The sequence below is a fragment of the Myotis daubentonii genome, chromosome 17 (genome assembly GCF_963259705.1).
Source record: "Myotis daubentonii chromosome 17, mMyoDau2.1, whole genome shotgun sequence".
Taxonomy (NCBI): Eukaryota; Metazoa; Chordata; class Mammalia; order Chiroptera; family Vespertilionidae; genus Myotis; species Myotis daubentonii.
The window spans coordinates 43,888,532-43,911,147 of NC_081856.1; the positions used below are offsets into that span (position 1 = coordinate 43,888,532).

The 22,616-nt window shown below is 41.4% G+C and overlaps 1 protein-coding gene across 3 annotated transcripts in view; it reads left to right on the plus strand.

The window, feature by feature from the left end:
• The window catches only part of NIPAL2 (NIPA like domain containing 2), a 64,119-nt gene that overhangs the window by 34,741 nt on the left and 6,762 nt on the right, over window positions 1-22,616 (plus strand). For 2 of the 3 annotated variants that reach the window (XM_059672136.1, XM_059672138.1), the window contains exons 6-11: window positions 5,892-6,065; window positions 9,240-9,361; window positions 15,433-15,529; window positions 18,151-18,286; window positions 20,427-20,515; window positions 21,804-21,867. In XM_059672136.1, the coding sequence (XP_059528119.1) occupies window positions 5,892-6,065; window positions 9,240-9,361; window positions 15,433-15,529; window positions 18,151-18,286; window positions 20,427-20,515; window positions 21,804-21,867 (682 nt within the window). The remainder of the gene's footprint in view (window positions 1-5,891; window positions 6,066-9,239; window positions 9,362-15,432; window positions 15,530-18,150; window positions 18,287-20,426; window positions 20,516-21,803; window positions 21,868-22,616) is intronic. The other variant, XM_059672137.1, reaches the window with a different exon arrangement.

Genomic DNA, 22,616 nt, shown 5'->3' on the forward strand with positions numbered 1-22,616 from the left:
AGGAAACTTTAAATCGTTTTACCTAAAATATACCATCGTTTGTCATTAATGGTCAATTCATGTTTAAATTAATCTAAGATATTTGATGAAGCGATACAGACGGATGTAAAGGGAGACTTGCCTAATTATCGTGAACATTCGTGGTAAAAAGATGACTAATTAAGACAGAATCTCTGCCCTCAAACAATACAGTTGAATGTTTTTTAAAAGCAGGAAATAATATGTATCATTAAGGCCTTAAGCTTTAGTTTAGAACAGGGTTTCTCAACCTCAGCACTGCTGATGTTTTAGGCTGGATACTCCCTCTTCGTAGGGGGCTGTCTTGTGCCTCGTAGGGTATGTAGCAGCATCCCTACTGGCCTTGACACATTAGATGCCCGTACACCCTCTGCACCAGTTATGACAACCAAAAATGACTTCAAACATTGCCAAATGTTCCCGGGCGGGGGGAGAGGGGAGTAAAATCGCCCCCCCCCCCAGTTGAGAACCGCTGGTTTAAGGTAAAGAGAGCTTACTCTAACTGGGAAGCTCAGAGAGAACTTTTGACAGCAGAGGTAACATTTGAATCCTCTCTGATGGCTGGATAGGACAGGCAGGGGGCCACATCCAAGCATTGGGAGGTGGGCATACAGAGGGAACAACACGAGAAGTGTTAACAAAGGTGCAAAAGGGTAAGTCTCTGTTCAATACTGCACTACAGCCACTGCCTATAAGGTTTAGGGAAAGAATAAATGCTAGTCATAAACTGTGAAAGGGAAGAATATCAGCATCAATCGGTGCAGGTGGTTTGATCATATACTTAGAAAACCCAAAATCAACTAAGCATTACTAACAGCAATGAACTGGCTCAACATCAAAGGATATGAATTGAACTCACTCTCGTGGGTTCAGATCTGGATTCAGCTTCTGCTGTCAGCTGTGTGGCCAGCATATGACTTCACTTCTCTAAGCCTGTTGGCTGACAAGTATTAGAGACTGTTTTAAGGATCAAATTGGGTCATTCACTTAAGCACTTTGAAAAATGTAAAGCCCTGTTCATTGTCATCATATGTGTAGCCAACTTTATGCCCAAGAGGTAATGCTAAAAAGGAATAGGAAACATGTTCTCTCTCTCTCTCTCTCTCTCTCTCTCTCTCTCTCTCTCTCTCTCTCTCTCTCTCTCTCTCACCAAACCAAGTAAAACTTCTATTAGTTATTTAATTCTTCACTAATTTCTCCTATTTTAATAACAGAACACTATATTAAATATTTCTTCTTTTCTGGTATCATAAATGTTCTAAATGAGCTATCTTATTTAAATGCAGGAACCAACCCATTTACAGAATGGGTACTTAGGTTGGATAACTTGCCCAAGGTCATATAACTAGCAAGTGGGGAGCCAGAGTGCCCCTACTGGCAGCCGGGTAGCACTACAGGGCAAAGGCTCCGGTGCGTCTCCCGTGTCAGAAAGCTGTGTGACCTTTGCAAAGTGACTTCCTCTCTCGAAGTCTCAATTTTCTCATCTTTAAAATGAAGATAACTTTACCTGCCTCAGAGGGTTAAATTAGTTTATGTGTGTAAAACTCTTAGCATGGGGCCTAGCACATCATCATCATCCTGTCTCCTCTACCACCCCAGCCACCACTGCACTCCACTGCCTCAGCAGAGGACACCAGTGGAGGACATCTTTGCACACGTTAGCAATCCAGGTTTCATTTCCCGTGGCTCTGGTTGGGGTTCTTTTTTTGCCTTCCTAACTTGATGCTTTTTTAGTAGGGCTATATCACCGATAGCACCTCTGTTGCATACTCTAGTTAAAACTGGTCAATTCTCTCTCTCTCTCTCTCTCTCTCTCTCTCTCTATATATATATATATATATATATATATATATTTTTTTTTTTTTCCCGAAGAGGAAGGGAGAAAGAGAGAGAGATAGAAACATCAATGATGAAAGAGAATCATTGATCAGCTGCCTCCTGCACATGCTCTACTGGGGACTGAACCCACATGTGCCCCAACCAGAATCGAACCGTAACCTCCTGGTTCATAGGTCGACGCTCAACCACTGAGCCATGCCAGCCGAGCAAAACTGGTTAATTCTTAACTTCAATCTAGTCTCATAAGAATGAGGAAGGATGTAGTCACCAATTCCATACCCACGTCTCCAACAGCGGCATCGTAAGATTATCGTGATCTGAAGTGCCATCACCCACCTCATGCTTAGGAAGAGGTTTTTCCTCAGCCTCACTATTGGTGATATAGCCCTACATGTGTTGTCACGTGTCTTTTCTTTTGTCCTGTATTGCTGTTGCCTTGAGCAAATTTGGCTCTTTCTGTTAGAAGCTAAAAATGCATTTTTTTTCCTTTACACAGACTAAAACCAAACAAGGAAAAGAATAGTGACATTAAAAAAAAAAGATTAACATATAAGCATGCTAAAAATTAAATTGTCAAAATGTGCAAAAGAAAATCACTTATTTTTCCCTGCTTGAAGCAAATGGCAGTTTGTTTTGCAGGATGGAACAAATGAAGATTTTTGGACCATGTGGGAACAAGCTGAACTAATTTATTGCCAAATGTTGCTCTGTGACTATGAAGCTTTTCACCACTGGCCTCAAAAAATGACCTCACAAAAGCTATGTCTGAAAGGAATCGCCAACTATTATTAACGCAATGACAAGCTTTGGACTGTGTTCTGATTCTCAGTGGATTAATAGCTTTAAATTATTTTAATGATTTTTCCCCTTTTTTTAAAAAAAGCACCAGATTTCTCTCCCCTTTAATCAGCCAAAAATGATAGTATGTTCCCCTCTCTTCTCCCTTTGTCATCGAAAGTACGGAATCTAATCGTCTGGGAGATCCTAGCGGATTTACTCCAGATACTTATCATAAAAATAAAAATTGCAGCGCATTCATCAGCACTCTCCAGAGACTAGTAACGTATTGACTTCAAGTCACCTAGTGATGGCTTCCCCGGACAGAATGTCAAGAAATTCATTGTGAGACGAGGACCATCTCCCGCTTCCTCCTCCCACACCAGAGGTCAGCTTGTTTGGGGCCAGTGGCTAGAGTACGAATCTAGCCAAACAAGCCATTGTCTCTGGATGAGAGGACAGATGGGCTGTTCGGGCTTCCAAGCTGCCCCACGAAGGGCAGGCTTTGTGATGGCAGGTTCAGGACTCTATTCCCTGCATTAGAGACTTCTCAATCCAGGCCTCCTTCAGCATGGCACTGTCATAGCCCGGGAATCGGGGGAGTTTGTACCGAGGGGAGAGAATGTCCCACGGGGTGTTCAGGAGCCCAGTTTATTCCGTGACTCCAGGTAACCCACAAAAGTCATGGCTGGAGCCCTGTTGATCAGGGGACATATTGCCAGGACCAAGAGAGCCCCCCATCCATCTTCACTGGAGTCGGGCTCAGCTGAATCTGAAAAAAACTCTTAAGGCCAGAAGTAAGGTCAAGTCATATTCCAGAAGCTAGATGATAGACAGTTAATACCCGCTAGCCTTGAGCTGGGGGGCGGAGACCAATTAAAAGAGATTTCAGGTTTTACTTAAGAGGACGGTTGGGCTGGGAAACGGGATGTCGGCCGAGGAAGAGCGGGGCTGCAGGTCTCAGATCCAGGGCTTGCGTAGAGGAGGACACAGCAGCTGGAGGTGCCAGTGAATGGAAGCATCGCTCTGATTCTAGGCTGTTTTCCCTCCAGCCACTTTGTACTGCATTCCCAGTCCGAGAGTTTCAACAGGAGACGTTTATGCTAGAGCAGCGGCGCCTCCTGAAACAGGCCGCACAGCTGCATCCAGTTAAATGTCAGACGTTTCCCAAAGTAGAAAATAGTCCACAAAGCTCTACTTCAGGATGATATAAATTGTCAGATGTGTTTAGAAATATCCTTGAGGACATTCACAGCGAATACTTAAGGCATTGAGGGTCCGAGGGGTCTTTCAGTTAGAGAACCATGTAAGTTTGTTGAACTCACCTCCTCCCAAATCAGTTTGACGTGGGACCTCTTTTGGTGGAGCGTCCATCTAATGAAACGGCTTCCAGTTCGGAGAGCTCGTCTGAAGGAACCCCAGGGCCAGCCAGGCCCCCTGCCATGGGGGTCAGTTCCTCTGTCCCCAGTGGGACGCCGTGTGAGGCCTCAGGTTATGCTCCGCACAGCTCCTGGGTGCCACTCGCTGAGACTACAATGTCAGGGCTGAGTTGTCCATTCATCGGCCCTGGCATACAGGAGGCAGGAGAGTGTGATCATTAAGAAAGTAACTATCTGGGTTTCAATCCACACTCTCCACTTAGTTAGAAAATTCCAGATAAGATCGTCATTTCCTCTTTGACTCAATTTCCTCATATGCCCAATAGGGACAGTAATAGTTTTATGCAATATTATATATTACTAGTGGCCCAGTGCACAGATTCGTGCACATTGGAAGGATATTAATTAGAAGATTCATGCAGTAATTACATTACTGCAAAAAATTATATGTCAAAGTAGTATATATAATATCGTATAAAATTAAAACACACGTGCAATTGGCGCCAGTGAGAGCTGTATATGTATCGTGCATGTGTGAGTCAACGTTTATTTTTAAATTGCCAGTGTGCATCATATGTACCAGCCAGTCAGTCAGATGGATGGACAGATGGTCAGTCACTTGGCCTTTTATATATATATAGATAGATTGCCAGTGCGCGTCATATGTATGAGCCGGTCGAACGGATGGACAGTCAGTTACTTAACCTTTTATATATATAGATATTATGTATATACATATAATATATACAGATAGTATATTTTATAATAGTATAATAACTTAATAGTATAATTATTTTTCACAGGTTTATTATAAGGATTAAGTTGTATATAAAACATTTAGAATTGTGCTTATATTAGTAAGTATTAGCTATTACCATTATAGTTACGATGATCACACTTCAGTATGATGGTGATCACAATGTGGCTCTCATGTCAACCACACTTGTCTATGAAATCAATAGTGCTAAGAACATCACTTTAAAAAAATTATTGCCACCCTAGCTGGTTTGGCTCAGTGGATAGAGCATCGGCCAATGTAGCAAAGAATCCTGGGTTCAATTCCAGTCAAGGGCACGTACCTTGGTTGCAGGCTCCTCTCCGGCCCTGGCCCTGGTCAGGGCATGTGCAGGAGGCAACCAATCAATGTGTTTCTCTCACATCAATGTTTCCTCCTGTCTTTCCCTCTCTCTGCCACTCTCTCTAAAAGATCAATGGAAAAATATCCTTGGGTGAGGATTAAAAAAGGAAAAAGATTACCCTCCTTTGGCATATGCTGCCTCCCTCCCCCCAGTACACCTGGTCTACAAACAGCAGGGATGAGCTTGTTTACTTGTTTTGCACATATGGCCAGTTTATAGGAAGTGATTTTATTAATACTTGTATGTTATATCGTTAAATCTGAAATTCCCACCAGGTCATTGTAGACTCTTAAGTGACTTGAGCTGTATTTGATGGGAAAATGTATTTGCTGCAGGTCTAAGCATGAGGGTGGCGGGTGGGGCCATGTCCCTGTATCGAGGTCATGTCCAGTCGTTGACTCCCACCTGCAGCTTGCCCACAGCTGCTCTGAGTTCCATCCCCACCAATACCCAGATCTTGGTGCTGCGCACATTGGCTGCCTGAGGATAGCAGTGGGCAGCAAATATAGGGCTGCTAGTGTTTCTCCTCTGTGATCTGTTAGTTATGTCATTTCCTTTGGATCCCTGGACTATAACAATAGAGACATAATTTTGAATTAATGTTTAAGCTTAACTCAGGTGGCCTGTGACTCCTGGCAGTCAGCATCCTGAGGTCATTGTCCCAGGATCCTCGGTCACATCAGGCCTGCAGGTGAGCTTTTCAAACATCATATCAGTTCCCCACACTGGCCTCTCCCAGAGCCAGATTCCTGGAATCGAGCAGGTGTGACATTTGATGTGTACCTGGAGAGGAGAAGACCAAGGCACAGAGGGATAAATAACTTCCAGCTAGCAAGTAGCAGTGACCTTTCCGTTCTGTGGGAGCAGTTTCAGCTGAGAGTAGACTTCCACGATCCGGTTCGTAACCTGAAATGTAAGCGTTTCTGTGGGCACAGAGTGTGTTAAGTGCTGTTTCCCTCCCTTCGGTGGCTCATTCTTCCAGACACTCCTTTGGGCAAATGGACCAGCAGGAGGTCAACAGCAAGTTTTCTAAGTCAGAAATCTGTGTCTTTCGAAAGGGAATATTCACGGCTTTACTGAAATAAAAATCGCAGGAACTGGCATCTCATGCCACTTTTAGAAAAAAGTGGAATATAAATAAAATTTAAGGAAATCCACTTACGGAACTGCTAATGACGATCTTCAACACTTTTGAAAAATGTGCACATGATTTATGAAGGAGATAGTTAATCACATAGAAAAAGAATAACACCAGATACACAAGCATATAACAGGTAGCAGCTATCCTGACTGCCTGTGTAAGTGCCTGGGGTAGCTGAGATTAAAATTATTAAGAATGGTATGAGCTGTGGGTGGGGGAGGGAGGGAGTCAACTGGGGGAAAAGGAGACTTATGTAAAACTTTAGACAATAAAAAAACAAAAAAGAATGGTATGACCTACTGAGCTGTCATAAAGTTACTTACCAGACTCACAGTGAGGTGATGCTCAGGTGAAATTATGCATATGAAAAAGTACTTTGAAAGTATGATTGTGGAATCATTAGTTATTTTATTTGTTTTTAAGGAGTTTTAAAATGCAGTGAGGATCTACATTGGTATAAATGGGAACAGTATACAAATGTGGAAGCAGATGTGATGTGGGGAAGAGGGGTTGTGTCAGGATGTGACATGGGGACCATATTGGAAAGTTAAATAAGTAGCACAACCTCTGTATAACTCTGCAGACTTGAAGAGGATGAGGCTGCCATACCTATACTGAAACGTTCTCCAAGATGGTCTGTTGATTAGAAATAAAACACAGAAGAGCGTATATAATATTGTCTGTGTAAAAAAATCCAAAAGTCGCCCTAACTGGTTTGGCTCAGTGGATAGAGTGTCGGCCTGAGGACTCAAGGGTCCCAGGTTCGATTCTGGTCAAGGGCATGTACCTTAGTTGCGGGTACATGCCCAGTAGGGAGTGTGCAGGAGGCAGCTGGTCGGTGTTTCTCTCTCATCGATGTTTCTAACTCTCTATCCCTCTCCCTTCTTCTCTGTAAAAAAATCAATAAAACATATTTTTTAAAAAATCCAAAAGTCATACACACCAGCATATACACGTGCATAAAGTATCTCAGAAAAGGAAACCTCAGGAACTTGGAACTAGGAGGCCATCAGGGTAGAAGAGAGATTTAACTTTTCACGCATCACCCTTGTGTGCTTTTGAATTTTCTAACATACGTTACCTATTCAAAAGTAAATTTTTAGAAAGAAATGTAAAGGACACTAGATACAGTTAAATGAGGTAAATAAATAACTGGCAGAGGAACTCGATATAAACAAGAAATTTGGATTTCACAGAAGAAAGTTGGAAGTCTCTGAGACTTCTAAATTGCATTCAAGGCTTTTATTCTACTTTACTACACCAAGTTTACAAAACTGTTTTTATTAGTCCCTTCTCCCTAGAAACCTAATATTGAACAATTATAAGAGAATTTTTTATTCCTAAAGAAAGGACAAGGCTGACCAATAATTTTGCCCAAGTTCTTATAGATGGTGTTTATTATTTTCCTTTTATTACAATGCTTAATAATGTATATTTTTTTATTTTTAAAATCTCATTAGAAATAGCTTTTAAAATTGTGTATATGATCTCTTTCTTCACAAAGCATTACAGAATGCATTGTTACTTCGATGAAACTTATTTTATAGCTTCTAAAGTACCCTGAATAGCTATTATTTAGCCTGTGTGAAAAATCAAATGCTCTTTGTTCTCAGAAACTAGAGTTCAAAGTCATAAATCATTTGGCTAAGAAGAATAGGAAATTGGTGTCTTCAAAGTGTGAGATTTTATCAACAAATCAAATTGTTTCAGGTTGGAGTCAATGCTTGTTGTCAATTATGTACAGAACAAAACCACCTCAGTGATGGAGCAAGTTGAATTATGTTTTCAAGGGTGCTACCTGGAAAATGCTACCTATGTCACTTTTTCTCGGGCTGCTAATTATTAACAAATAAGTAGCTTTCATTGTTATTTGAAAGTGTCCTTCCTTTACCCCTCCATGGCCACTCCCCCCCACACATGCCCTTCCTCCATTATTTTAAGTAATGTTAAAGTGATGACAGTAACACATTCCTTCCATAGGTTTATTATGTGATATTTTACTCGGCTATGCCTGGAATTCTAGATACTAAATTGGGCTATAAATATCGTAGAGCAAAGCCAATGTTCACCTTCATTTCTGCTAAAGGGACGCCAAAAAAGTGGCAGTGATTAAGATGCTCATTTACCAGAGTTTCTAAGTGTAAGATCACGTGTGTGTGTGTGTGTGTGTGTGTGTGTGTGTGTGTGTATCTGTGTGTAAGGCTCCCAAGATGAGTAAGTGCAGAATAAATGGTCAGGTGATGGACTCCCCCCCCTCTTGGGCTCTGCCATCTAGACCTAAATCCAGGTCCATCTTGCACTGACTGGCCCATAAGAACCCAAACAGCCAGCTTGGTTGGGTTTTCTTGTCTCCATATACACATGTTCTGATCTTCGCATCTTAGCAGAACACTTCTCTGCTTAGGCCAGGATCTATCTGAAACAACAGAGAAAAGTCAGAAGTTATGTCCTGCCCCATCCATTCCCTGGCCCTTATCCCTGTTTGTTTGTTTGTTTGTTTGTTTGTTAATCCTCACTTGAGGATATTTTTTCCATTGATTTTTAGAGAGTGTGGAGGGAGAGAGGAGAAGAGAGAGAGAGACATCGATGTGAGAGAAACATATCAATCGGTTGCCTCCGGCACACACCCTCACTGGGGTGAGGGCACAAACCTGCAACCCAGGTATGTGCCCTTGACCGGGAATGAACCTGCCCGTGTCGCTTGGATGCGCGGGCCAGTGCTCTAACCAGTGAGCAACACCGGCCAGGGCCCTTAGCCCTCTTTAAAGGTAATGCTGCTATCAGGTGAATGTGTGACGCTATCTAGGGGATGGTTGATGAATTATATTTTAATAGGGCGGGACTGTCAGCACTTGTACAACTAATGCTCAGTCTATAGGTGATGTTTACATCAACAAAAAGATTAAAATATCTCTTTTCAACTTGTCTTTTCTGTTTTACTTAAAGGTATGACATTGGCATTTGCAGGATCGTATTTGTTGGTGAACTTTGCTCCAAACATATCCCAGGCTATCTCTGCAAGAACAGTACAGTATTACTTTGTTGGCTGGCAGTTCCTGATCTATGTGGTAAGCATTCTATTTACAGTAGCAGAGCTGTGTTATCTAGACCGCTGGTACATGCAGATGTTAGAGAACTAACACAATATCTCTTCTCAGCATTAATATCTCATTACAATGCAAATATATTTGACCAACATGAAAGTATCTGAAACACTAACTCAGCAATAGACATCCCCAGCTTCCCAGGTGTCCCTTCCTTGAGGGTGACCCGTGACTGGAACAATTCCCAAAACATTGGATCTGGCCAATTTCAGAGCATCATACTTTAGGACAACTCAAAAGTAAAAACAAACAAACCCCAAAGAAACCTATCTCCCAAGTCCAAAGGGAAGTACCTGAAGACCCCTTTTTCTTCCTTGAATTTTATTCAAGATAGATATTCTCTTCAAAAAAGTTCTCATTGAGAACAATGCAGTAGGCTGTCTGTGGAGAAGCAGGCCACAGTGGGGTAATGCTGAGAGATGTGCAAAAGAAGAAATGGAATGAGCTGGTACAGAAATTGGGAGCCACTAATTGGGACACTTTATTTGCTGCAGTGGCCATATCCAGTGGGTGTAAAGAGAGGACATGATTGAAGTGGTTGGTATGTAACTTTTTACAGGAGTCGGTTTAGGTGGGAAATAACATTAAGAACATTATAGGAAAGACAGGTAGTAAGAACAAAACTGGGATAGTTGAGCATTTGACCAAGAGCTGGATTGGTAAAGTAATTGTGAATTCAGTAAAAAGGATCAAAGTACTCAGAACCATGTAATTTTAGGATTAGACATGACCCCAAAAAACTGTCTGCTCTAGTCCTCTGCCGTTAAAACAGGTAACACAGTACAATCCTACTTTATACACCTCTTATGTAAAAGTTTTTGTTCCAAGTTTAATTTGGGCTATCACAGCAGGAACTGCCTGGTATTACATTATTGTTTGGCAGTTCCTCATCTGTGTGACAAGAATTCTGTATATTTTACTGTCTTTGATATATAATTCTGACCACTGGAGCATAAATGTTTATAGGTGTTTTGTTTTTTTTTGTAGTCACCCACTCTATCCACTCTACCCCTTTCTCTTACTCAACGAAGATTTCTCTGTTTTAAAAAAATCTCCATATACTACACACCCTTCAATAAACTCTTATTTCTCTTCCACTCACCACCATTTATTCCCCTCTGTTTTCTCAGCTCCTACTCACTCACCATTTATTATAATCTAGTGCAGTGGTCGGCAAACTCATTAGTCAACAGAGCCAAATATCAACAGTACAACGATTGAAATTCCTTTTGAGAGCCAAATTTTTTAAACTTAAATTATATAGGTAGGTACATTGTTAAAACTTAATTAGGGTACTCCTAAGGCTTAGGAAGAGCCACACTCAAGGGGCCCAAGAGCCGCATGTGGCTCGCGAGCTGCAGTTTGCTGACCACGGATCTAGTGGATCCCTCCCCACAAGTTGCCAAATGCAATTGCCTTATTTTTGGGCTGGGCGGGGAACCTAATTCTTCCTGAACCTGAAGCAGCGTTTACTCATGACCCATCATCATCTTGAACTGCTCGCCTCTCTGCTTCCTCAGTTTGTTTTTCCCTGTTTCTCCAACTATTCCATCCCAGGCTCTTGATAGTCACCTCCTCCTCTTCTGCCAACCACTCTTACCTATTCATGCTAAATATCCATCCAGGGTTTCTAGGGTGATCTCATTGCCCACCCCACCATCCTCATTTAGAAGGACTTCCAAATCCAGACCTACATTTCTCCCCAGGCCTCTTGTGAGCTTCACATCTCTGTTCTCATCTGTCCACTGATTACTCTTCCCTGCCTGGAAGTCCCAGAGGTTCTTCAAATGTCGCATCTTAAACACTGAGCTCACCGCCTTCTCTCCTCAGCTCCCTCCTCTCTTACATTGGAAGGCTCCCCTCCCCCTGCCCTCCGTCAGCCTTTGGGACTGGGCTTCCCAACTCAGGTCAGGCTTCCTCAGGTCTGTCATACTCTGTGCCTCCTGCCTGCCTACCCCATTGTACCTTCCTACTTATTCACCATACCCAGTCCTTCAACTACTGCAGCTGTCACCAATCAAATCTAAGAACTAGAAGGACTTGTTCTGTATTTCATGATAGTCTAAACTTGAAGTCCTACCAACACATGTTATACTTTGTCTATAGGCAAAACAAATTGTTCCTCCAGTGAGAAAAGGCTCACATAGTTTATGATCAGAAAATTAATAGCCCAAGTTAAATCCTTTGGAGATTAAAGATGCATCAGGACTTATTTTGAGGGGAATAAACAGCATTGCTTGATGATGATGTATCCTATATTGTTTTAACACCAGAGAAAACATTTTAAAAGAATAAAACTTTTTATTAAACCTTATGTTTCCACCCAAAAAATCTGAAATTAATTGCATTTTGCCATTTTCCAAAGTCAACTCAATTTATTAGTCATCCTGGGTAGAGAGAGGAATTTCTGTAGCAGAAATTTCACAGTCCTGGGAGAGATCCATAGTCCCATAAAAATATATTTGAAAATAAATGCCACCAAAAATGTATATAATTCCAGATATTTATAAGATAGCATAAAATAAACCTTTAAGAAAGTCATGTTTGAATAACACATTGGCAGTAGACTCTAAGGGCAATAGATCTATATTATCTTAGTTTGAAATTTAATGTTAGATGTTGCATCTCTAAAGACCAGAACTTATCAATTATATACTAAGATCTTGAGCTAAAGTTTAGTTTAAATCTGTTAAACACCTAAGTAATTAATATTTAATCCTTGGATGTGGCAGATTCTGTGCTTTTTCTGCAAACCATGCCTGCAAAGATCATAACTACAGTAATTAAAACTGCTCTTTTGCCCGGCCAGCAAAACCCCTCTGAGCCTTGGTTTCCCCGCCTGTAAAATGGGGATAATAAGAGTGCCACTCCAAAGGTGGTTGTGAGGACTCCATGAATTAGTACAAGTAAAGCATATGGAGAGCATGCAGACCGCGCTGTTATTATTTCTGACCTCACAGATAGCAGCAAAGCAGCCTCTTTGTGGGTTGCAGCAACCTGCAGGAATCACAGCTGCTTTAATATTGATATTTTCACAGACGGGGGAAATGTTGCTAGAAAAAAATTAACATTCATTCATGCTGTTTAAATATTTTATTCCTGGGAGCGCCATGACGTCGTAACACAAGACAAAACCCACGGCAACGGCAGTCATTCTATGAATGAATAGGAACTCGTATATTATTTACCGGAAACCTCAGAAGTGGATTTACAAAAAGTCATACATGACTTTTAGAACTGATAACTACCCTCATCCCCCACCCCCTACCCCACCAAAAAGTTAATAATCGGCCTGCTCATCCATTTAGCTAACATGCTCTGTGCTGTGAGGAAGAGCTTTCTTCTCTCCATCAGGGGGAACTGTGGTCCCTGTATCAGGTGAGAAATGGAAGCCTGTGGTTGAGCAGAGAGTAAGCCAAGAGCGATATTTCTGTGAACAGTTGAGGAGTCGTACACAGGCTGGGACACCCAGTGTTTTGATGGCCGCCTTCGGGAAGGCAAAGAGACAGTTGTTCAATCGCTTTTGTAGCACTGCTTGGTTGAATCAAAGGCCTAGCAAATAAGTCTTATAAGGAAGAGTTAAAATAATTGGTTTAATTTACCAGGAAAAGAAGACTAAAGGATGACCTAAGTTTCCATTGTAGATGAAAGGGTTTTTAAATGAAGAAGGTTTGGTCTTGCTGCTTTCCATGCCCACAAAGGATTAAAGGAGAAAACCAACCAACAGGCGAAACCTTGAATGGAAAAGGAGAGATTGTTGACTTAGAGCTCCATAAGTAAAATGCAGTCCTAAAAGTAGTGAAGTGCCTAATTCTAGTAATTTTTAAGAAAAAAAACAACTACTATTGTTGGTATTTTTACTTGTCTGATGTCAGAAAAGTAAACATTCGTATTTATTTTTTTAATATATTTTATTGATTTTTTACAGAGAGGAAGGGAGAGGGATTAAGAGTCAGAAACATCGATGAGAGAGAAACATCCATCAGCTGCCTCCTGCACACCCCCTACTAGGGATGTGCCCACAACCAAGGTACATGCCCTTGATCAGAATCGAACCTGGGACCCTTCAGTCCACAGACCGACGCTCTATCCACTGAGCCAAACCGGTTCGGGCAACATTCATATTTATTATTTCAGTCCATGGATATCATCTCTTTGGGGGGGGAAAAAAGTAGTTGCTTCAGATTATCTTAAGGACCTCAAAAAAGAAAAAAAATGATAAAAAAATAAAATTGAGAACTCAGACTTACATTAGAGTTTTCTTGGGGATAGGAAAATTTAGACATTTAGTCAATATTTATTGAACCTTCAGTTTATTAGAGTTAGGTCTGTTTTTTGGCATGTTGTTCATCATAAATTTGAGGTGTAATTTTCTTATTAATTCCCTAAATACTGGGGACAGGGTGGCAAACAGCCGATACGGATAAGGACCCTGTCCTCATAGAGCTGATGTCCAGTGGGGAGACAGACAGGAGACACCTAAGTGCATGAACAGGAAGTATGACCGATGATGATAAAATGCTCACAGTGGCCACCTGAAGTCGGGGGTATGATAGGATGACCGGGGGGCTCTGTTGGATCAAAGTGGTCAGGGAAGACCTCTCAGAGGAGGTGACAGTTAAGCTGAGAGCTGAGTGACTAGAAGGGGCCATTGTGCAAAGATCAGGGAAAGACCCCTCCAGGCAGCACAGTTAGTGCAGAGGCCCAAAGGCAGGAGCAATCTGAGGACTGCCAACACTACGGAGGAAAAAAGGCCATTTGTGGCTGGCGCAGGTTGGACCATCCCCAGAGTGAGTTGTACAAGATGAGGTGAGAGAAGTTGGCTGGGGCTTTTATATCCAAGAAGGAGGTGTGTGTGTGTGTGTGTGTGTGTGTGTGTGTGTGTGTGTGTGTGTGTGTTTCAGAAAGTCAGAGAGGAAGGGGGAGAGAGAGAGAGAAACATCAATTATGAGAGAGTATCATCAATTGGCTGCCTCCTTCACGACCCCCACTGGGGATCAAGCCCATAACCTGGACATGTGCCCTGGCTGGGAATTGAACCGCGACCTCCTGGTTAGATCAACGCGCAGCCACTGAGCCATGCCAGCCAGGCTGGATTCTATTCTTAATGTGATAGGAAACCATAGGAATTACTGGATCTAACATATTTTTACTACATGTATCATTCTGGATGAATCTCATAAACATAATGCACAGTGAAAAAAAGCAAATGAAAGCAGTATGACCCCCCTTGTATAAAGTCCAAACAGATGCAAAAATAAGCAGGGTGTCATTTAGGGATACATAGAAATGTGATAAACTATCAAGAAAGTGAGTGGTAAACACAAAGTTCAGTACAGTGGTTCCTGGGGAGGTCATAGGAGAGAGGAGTGCAAGTGGGGAGTGGCATACAACAGACTTCAAAGTATTGGTCAGTTCTGTTCCTTAGTTTAGGGCCACACAAATGCTTGTCATATCACCATAAATATCTTATATGTATATCACATGTATGCTCTAGGAATAAAATATTATCCAGATTGTGATTTTAAATAATTCCTCTGGCTGCTGAATGGCTGGATTGTAGAGGGGCAAGAGTAAAATCAGAGGTGAATGAGAAGCCGTTGCAGAGGTCAGAGGGTGAAAGGGAGTGAGGCGGAGGGAGCAGTGTGGTGTTGTCACCTGCTGAGGGGGTGAAGACCCCAGGAAGAACAGGTAGGGAAGGCAGGCAATCCAGGGTTAAGTGTTGCCCATACTCGTGGGATATGGCTATTAAACGTGCATGTGGAGATGTCTAGTAGAGCTGGATAAATGAGACTGGAGTTGTAGGGAGGTCGGGACTGGAGATCTAGATCTGGGCACCACTGGCATGTAGGTGATGCTAGAGCTCTGGGCCTGGACAGCTGAGGTTTTAAGTATTGTTCTCCAATATTTATAATTGTCCTTAGGGACTCTAGTCACCTCACCAACTCTCATTAATTGCAAAGTCAAAGAATTGCGACATTCTGAAGACTTTGTATAGAATAATTTATACTTTATTCTTTTTGTTTTATTTCTAGATTTTAGAAATATTGATTTTCTGCATTCTCCTATATTTCTATAAAAGAAAAGGAATGAAGCACATTGTGATTCTGCTAACCCTGGTGGCACTTCTAGGTAAGGATATATTTTGTTTCCTAATTTTCTAATCTAGCCATGCTAAGTCAAAAAGATTTCAAGGAAAGTATTTGAGCATTCTATTCCTTTCTCATTGTTTCTACTTTTCAACTTTGATTTGTAGAAAGAAACTGTGTCTCAATTATGCAAACTAGACTTTGTATGTCTATTACAAAAATTGATATATATTTAATTCTTTAAAAAATATATTTAGCCCTAACCGGTTTGGCTCAGTGGATAGAACGTCGGCCTGGGGACTGAAAGGTCCCAGGTTCGATTCTGGTCAAGGGCATGTACCTTGGTTGCGGGCACATCCCCAGTAGGAGGTGTGCAGGAGGCAGCTGATTGATGTTTCTAACTCTCTAGCCCTCTCCCTTCCTCTGTAAAAAAATCAATAAAATATATTTTAAAAAGATACATATATGTATATTTATATATATGTGTGTGTATGTGTATATATATATATATAGCAATTTTTACTATTTGGTCATTTTATTTGCTCTCTAATAACTTTAGGATTTTTTTTTCTTAGAAATAATTTTAAAATGTAAAGATAGAAAAATAACTACAAAAATATTTCCCACATGTTAAGAATGACTTGGAGTTGAGTGTTGAGGTTACAAGTGATTTTCATTTTTCTTTTCAAGCTTTTCTGCATCTTCCAAATTTTCTTTAATGAACATGTATATTTGTATAGTTTTTAAAAATTAGTTTAAAATTTATTTATAATCCCACTACTTAGAGTATGTAGGTTCTTCTAATCTTTTTTTCTGTGTATACAAAGTACTCTCTATTTTTATATATACGATATTAGAATGAGAATGCATTACAATTTTGTATTTCCATCTGTCCTCATCAACCACCCTCCCTCCACCAAAAAAAAAAAAATCTTAGAAGAACTTGATACCAGTCCAGAAATAACTTTCAGAGTTATAATAAATAGTGATTAATCAGTTGGTGATTGTGCATGCTTTGAAAATGCAATGATCAACTCGAGCAACTAATAGTTGGTTTAGCTGCTTAGTAAAGAATTTCAGTTTTGTTTGTATCTTGTGTTTAAGTATAATTTAACAGGTGGTGGTTGAATTCGATGATTTTTTAAAAGTGGGTGACCTTTAAGGGTGTTGGCAGTCCGAGGTTCTGCGGCTCATGGAACAGTGTGTTCAGCTGTTTCTCCATCAGTGATCCCTTTGGGAATCCAAGCTGTTTCGACTACAGGACCATAATCACATTGTGCTCTGATTACAAGCAACGTGTTTAGGAGAAATCAAGGTCCCTCAAGAGCAAACTTTACAAACTTAAACCATCGAGTAACACACATCTCGAGAGATACTTGACATTCCCTAGGTTCGCTGAGATATGACTGTTGTCGTACTCTGTAGAAAATATGTAGAAGGTCAGGTCAAAAGACATTTTAAAACGAAGAGATGCTCAGTTGTAAGGGCCTCTTTGTTCGGATTGGGGGTTTGCTTTTAGAATTTATTACCGGTCTCCTCTGTTAAGTGTGACTTATAACAGAAAGAAAATGCCTAATTTGGAAGTGTGCCCTAGTACCCTTCAAGTTAAAGTATACTTTCAGTTTTTGGAAAAGGAGATTCTGGAAGGTTTTTCCTAGTTGGAACACTTCACCTGCTATTTAAACACATCATATATATATATATATTCTTTTTAGAAGCTGAAAGGAGTAAAGTTCAGATATATTATGACCAGATATCAACAGCAACAAAAACAGTATTTCTCCTTCCCATTGCCTTTGACTTATAATTATATTTGATTTCATGTAAAACTTTTTTATTTTTCTGTAGGTTTCAGCTAATTTATGGAATCATAGGTAACATAATTTCAAGAGACCTGGGCAAAAGGGAAGCCCTGTCTTCTTCCTACAGAAACATGATGTTTCCAGAAAATGCGTCGTTGCTTTCACGTTGATAGAACCTTGTCAAGTCACTTTTTCTTCATTGCTATTTGGAAACTAAGAAAGACGTGTTCCCATAAGGGACAGGTTCCTCTTTAGCGTAGAAAGTGTGTAGACATGCTTGTGTAAATCTTAGACTTATGGCTGACTCTGAAAAATGAATACTCAGGTCCTGCTTCCTGTTAGTGTCATCTTCAAAAAATATTTTAATGAAACTTGTAGGCATTTATTAACAAAGGGTTCACGCATAGACCAAGTACAACTCTTAGTAAACTCACAGAGTGAGTTGCTTTTCAGTTTTCAGTCTTCTCATCTATTTGGCTTTACATTTTTTTCAGTATAGCTTCATAGTTATTTTCCCATTAACGTCACGTGGACAATCCGACTTTTCTCATCTCCTCCCTTCGTTGTTTTCTCCTTTCCCATCTCTCAGTAATTATAACCTCTATAGCGTCCTTTCAACAGTTACGGCTGGAAAATAAGCATCTTGCTCCAAAGATAAAAGGCACAGTCACACAGCAGACCTTTAGCGGACGGAAGCCAATCTGAAGTCCAGCCCAGCGTCAACACCAGGGCTGCTGCTTCGCTAGACTCTTCATGCTTAAAGCATCATGGGGGCATTTACCACCGCGCCCTGTACACTGACGATATTTGTCCTTCTGTCTCAGGTCTGTGCTTTATTTGTGTTCTTTGTTTTGTTTTTCAGCCTCATTGACTGTTATTTCAGTGAAAGCTGTCTCAGGCATGATCGCGTGTTCTGTGACGGATAAAATGCAGCTAACGTATCCCATCTTCTATATAATGTTGATCATCATGATAGCATCTTGTGTTTTCCAAGTCAAGTAAGTTAGCGTCCCTGTCCTCACCAGTCTTTCAGCATTCCTGCGCTTCTCTGAGCATCCGTCTTTCTTGGCTTCAGATGATCGTTACAATTAGATGCAACTGACTTAGAAGGGTGAAGGGTCTACAGCTTATCCTCAGCTAACAGGCCTTGCAATAGCCTTCACATCCAATAAGGAGTTTTAACTGAGCATTGCCTTCACATCTTGTGAGCTCTAAAGTGCAGCCATAATCCAGCTAAGTGCACTCTGATACTTTCCTGATGCTCTTCTGCTTGTAATTAATATCCATCGTACACAGGTTGTCATTAGCAATAAATCAAAGGGGCAGGTCCACATCCAGATTTCTTTTCTAAGTATAGGAAATACATGAACCTTTCACCTTCACTTCTTAGCTCATGCTCATTAATTGCCCAGAGATGGACAAAACCAGACGTTTGGCCGGGAGGGAAATCCTTTCCTCAGAACTTTGTATCTTTGGCCAGAATTTGCTTCGTACCCAAGGGACTGTGGAATGATTGTTTTATGTTTCTCCTGGGGCCTAATAGTGGTGACATGGAACATTTTTAATTTCTGCTCTCCCCGCCTCCCCCCAACCCCTCTGCTCCAACGGCTTCCCCTCCATGTCACATGGGGAGGATGCCTTTGCCTGCGAGACTCTCGAGTCAACCAGAAAGTTTTCTGTTTACCCCCTGAGTGCTATGCAAAGCCACCATCCCAGTGCCAGCGAGGAAGTCAGAGCCCAAACTCAGGAAGAGATTGGTTCCTTTCTTAGTCCTAGAAGTCCAGTCTCATTGTCATGGGTTGGCTATAGGCCCTGTAACTAGGAGTGTGGACAATTACCGGAGAAACCAATGTTTTGTCACTGTTTCATTAGTCATTTCCTTATAAGACTGAGTGTGTTTCTAATACTTGAGTCTTGCTGTTTTGTCTCTTCCCTTCTTCTGAATTAATCAGGGCTGCTCTACTACCTTTTAGAATGTAACGATTAGCATCATCTTTGAACTATGCTTTATGAATGTAAAAGGTAGATACAGTCAAAGGTTAACTGCATTCTTATCACCCTTGTTTCCGTCTCTACATCTTTCACACTGGAGCTGGGTGAACACGCTAGAACTGTAGAACTGTGGCTTTCAGCCCTGGCTGCCCATTAAAATTACCCGAGGAGACTTAATTACACATATATATGTGTGTATATGTATACGTACATGCACGCATGTATATACAGGCACAGGCACACCTGGGCTTTGCCCACAAAAAAAATTTTTTTTCCAATTGCTCAAGAATAGGACCTAAGCATTCATGCTTTTTGAAAGCACCCAGGTGATGTCAGTGCAATGCACTGCTCTAGAGAAGGTTCTAGTCCAGTGATGGCGAACCTATGACACGCGTGTCAGAGGTGACACGCAAACTCATTTTTTTGGTTGATTTTTCTTTGTTAAATGGCATTTAAATATATAAAATAAATATCAAAAATATAAGTCTTTGTTTTACTATGGTTGCAAAGATCAAAAAATTTCTATATGTGACATAGCACCAGAGTTAAGTTAGGGTTTTTCAAAATGCTGACATGCTGAGCTCAAAAGGTTCGCCATCACTGTTCTAGTCCCGGACGGGGCAGCATAGCACAGTGCAGGAACCTGAATTCGGTTGGTTGCCAACGTGAGAAGCTGAGTTCCCACATGTGCTCTGCAGCTGGAGCCCCAAGCATTGTTTTTGAAACATTAAACATTCCTTTTACTTCTCCATCTTCTTTCTTGGCACGTGGCATGTCAATGCATAGCTCTACTATTCCCTCGATATGATATTTAACAGATTCTGGGGTCTATCGTAATGAATCAGCCGCAGTGTGATACCGGTCCAGCAGCTTGAATTGCTTCCAACTCAAACTTCTGTGGCCTCAGAATATGATTAATTGCTTTTCATTGTTACTGTTGTTGGTTTAAACAGACCATAAAACCTGACATCTGATCTCATACATCAGATGCATATAAGCTATGACTGCTGATTGGAAATGCCCTTCTACTGCACTTCCTTTCCCTTTGTAGTTGTAGCTGAAGAACATGCATTTCTTGATGTTATTGTTAACTTATTGCTGAGCATCTCTTAAGGCCAGAGCTTCAGGAAGTGCCTTCTGCTCTAGGTTCCTGAATCAAGCCACGAATCTCTACAGTACGGCGACGGTGGTGCCCATTAACCATATTTTCTTTACAACCAGTGCCATTATTGCAGGTGAGTTTTGGCTTTCTGTACTTAGGTGTTCTACCCCCACAACACGCATATGAGAAAAGCAAGGAATCCTTCTGTTATTAGGATCTGCACAACCCATGTCCTCCCAGCCTCACACAGTGTCTGAGTTTCCTCCTTGACCCCTCTAGGACATGCTCTTCTACTGCGTGCGAGTGCTCCCCAGGGCCGTCCGCCTCCCGAGGCAGCTCAGTCCCGTTTTAAATTACTCTAATTATTTCGAGAGCTCTAATTATTAGAAAGTGTTCCCTTATATTGGACAGAAACTAGCCGCCCTGTGAATTCTAGACGCTCACCTTAATTCTGCTTTCTGGAGTCTTCTCCTTGCCAGCTCTGCTGGTGATCAGAGCAGTGGAAGGGTCCTCTTGTGTCTTGTCTTTGGGCCAAACACCGCAGGTCCATTCACTCATCCGTCTCTGGCCTTCACCACCTGGATCAGCGAGTGGGGCCCAAAACAGAACCCAGTGTTCCAGGAAGGCCAGACAGATGAGAACAGAAACTACTGCTTTTGTTGTTCTGGCCTCTGTTTTTCTACTATTGCATTCTTTTATTTTTATGGACAGTTTTTTAATGTGTCAGACACAATAGTGTTTTTTAAAAATATGACATTTAAACTTGGTTCTGACGCAAATACAGTAGATCCAGGTATATCACTCCTACGTTTGGTACTGATTTCCCCTTGTTCTTTGGCTTATTGGATAAATTCACCACCGTGTCATATTGAGATTTCATTTCCTATTGCAAAATGTCTGTATTTTGGAGGTAGGTAGGGGATTATCTGTTTCCTAATTGGCTCATCTTTTTTACTTCATGGCAAGCAATGTGACTGCCAGTGGGTAATTTTAAAAAGTAATTAATACATTTTCTGGGTTCTCTTTGGCATGTTCAGATTGCCAGCATCACTTACTCTTGTGCTTTGGAGCCATTATTAAGGGTGACTTGAACCCAGGCTCTACACTGGCACATAGTCAACCTGACAACCAAGACGGCTGCTGACTCAGTATGTACAGCACGGATATGCTGGACAGAGGGAGGCCTCATGTCCCGGGGGTGTGGGATTTCGTCATGCAACTCAGGACAGCCTGCAACTTAAAACTTAGGAATTGTTTACTTCTGGAATTTTTCACTTAATATTTTTGACCCTGGGTAACAGAAACCACAAAAGCGAAACCGAGGCTAAAGGGGGCCTCCTCTATTGACATAATTTGAAAAACAATGTGTGGCTATTGTAAATATTCTTATCCTAAAATGTTGTCTTCTATTCCTGTTATAGGCATCATATTTTATAAGGAATTCCTTGGTGCAGCTTTTCTCGCCATGTTTATATATTTTTTTGGGTGAGTAAATGTCTGAGGTAAGGTATATGAAATGCTATTACTTGTATGTAGGATTGTTGGCATTGTACGTGAGGCATCGAAAACTGGAAAATTATAGAAGAGACAACTGTTTCCTGAGCTCCTAAAGGAAACATTTTTCAATTGAACACCCTACACAAGGCTCCGTGACTTTTGACTTTGTGATTTAGGTATCTGTCCGAGGGTTCTGAAACATGGGGGACTTTCAGTTCCAGCTAAAGTCAAGTTAAATCCGCTGGCTCCTTGTAGCTACTCCATGCCTTTTCATACTATAGCAGACCTGTCTCACCCTTGGGGACGCCTAGGTTAGATCTCAATCAGGGAATTGTGGACACCTCTAGGATCACCTAGAATAAAAGACCATGACGGGCAGATCTAGCTTTGGACCTAATGCCATCAGATTGGTGACATCCCTTTCCTGGGTCTGGGCGCCCAGCTCTAACCCTTCATTGCTGGGCATCATTGCCAACATCCTCGCAGAGAACAGGACTTTGACGGAGGATCACCGACGTACAGGATCATCCGTTGGTTCCAAATGGCAATCCAATGATGCCTAATGATTCTTTTTTTTCTTTATTAAGGTATTACATATGTGTCCTTGCCCCCCCCTCCCCACTAATGCCCTCACCCCCCTGGTGTCTGTGTCCATTGGTTACGCTTATATGCATGCATACCAGTCCTTTGGGTGATCTCTTCCCCTCACCCCTACCTTCCCTCTGAGGTTTGACAGT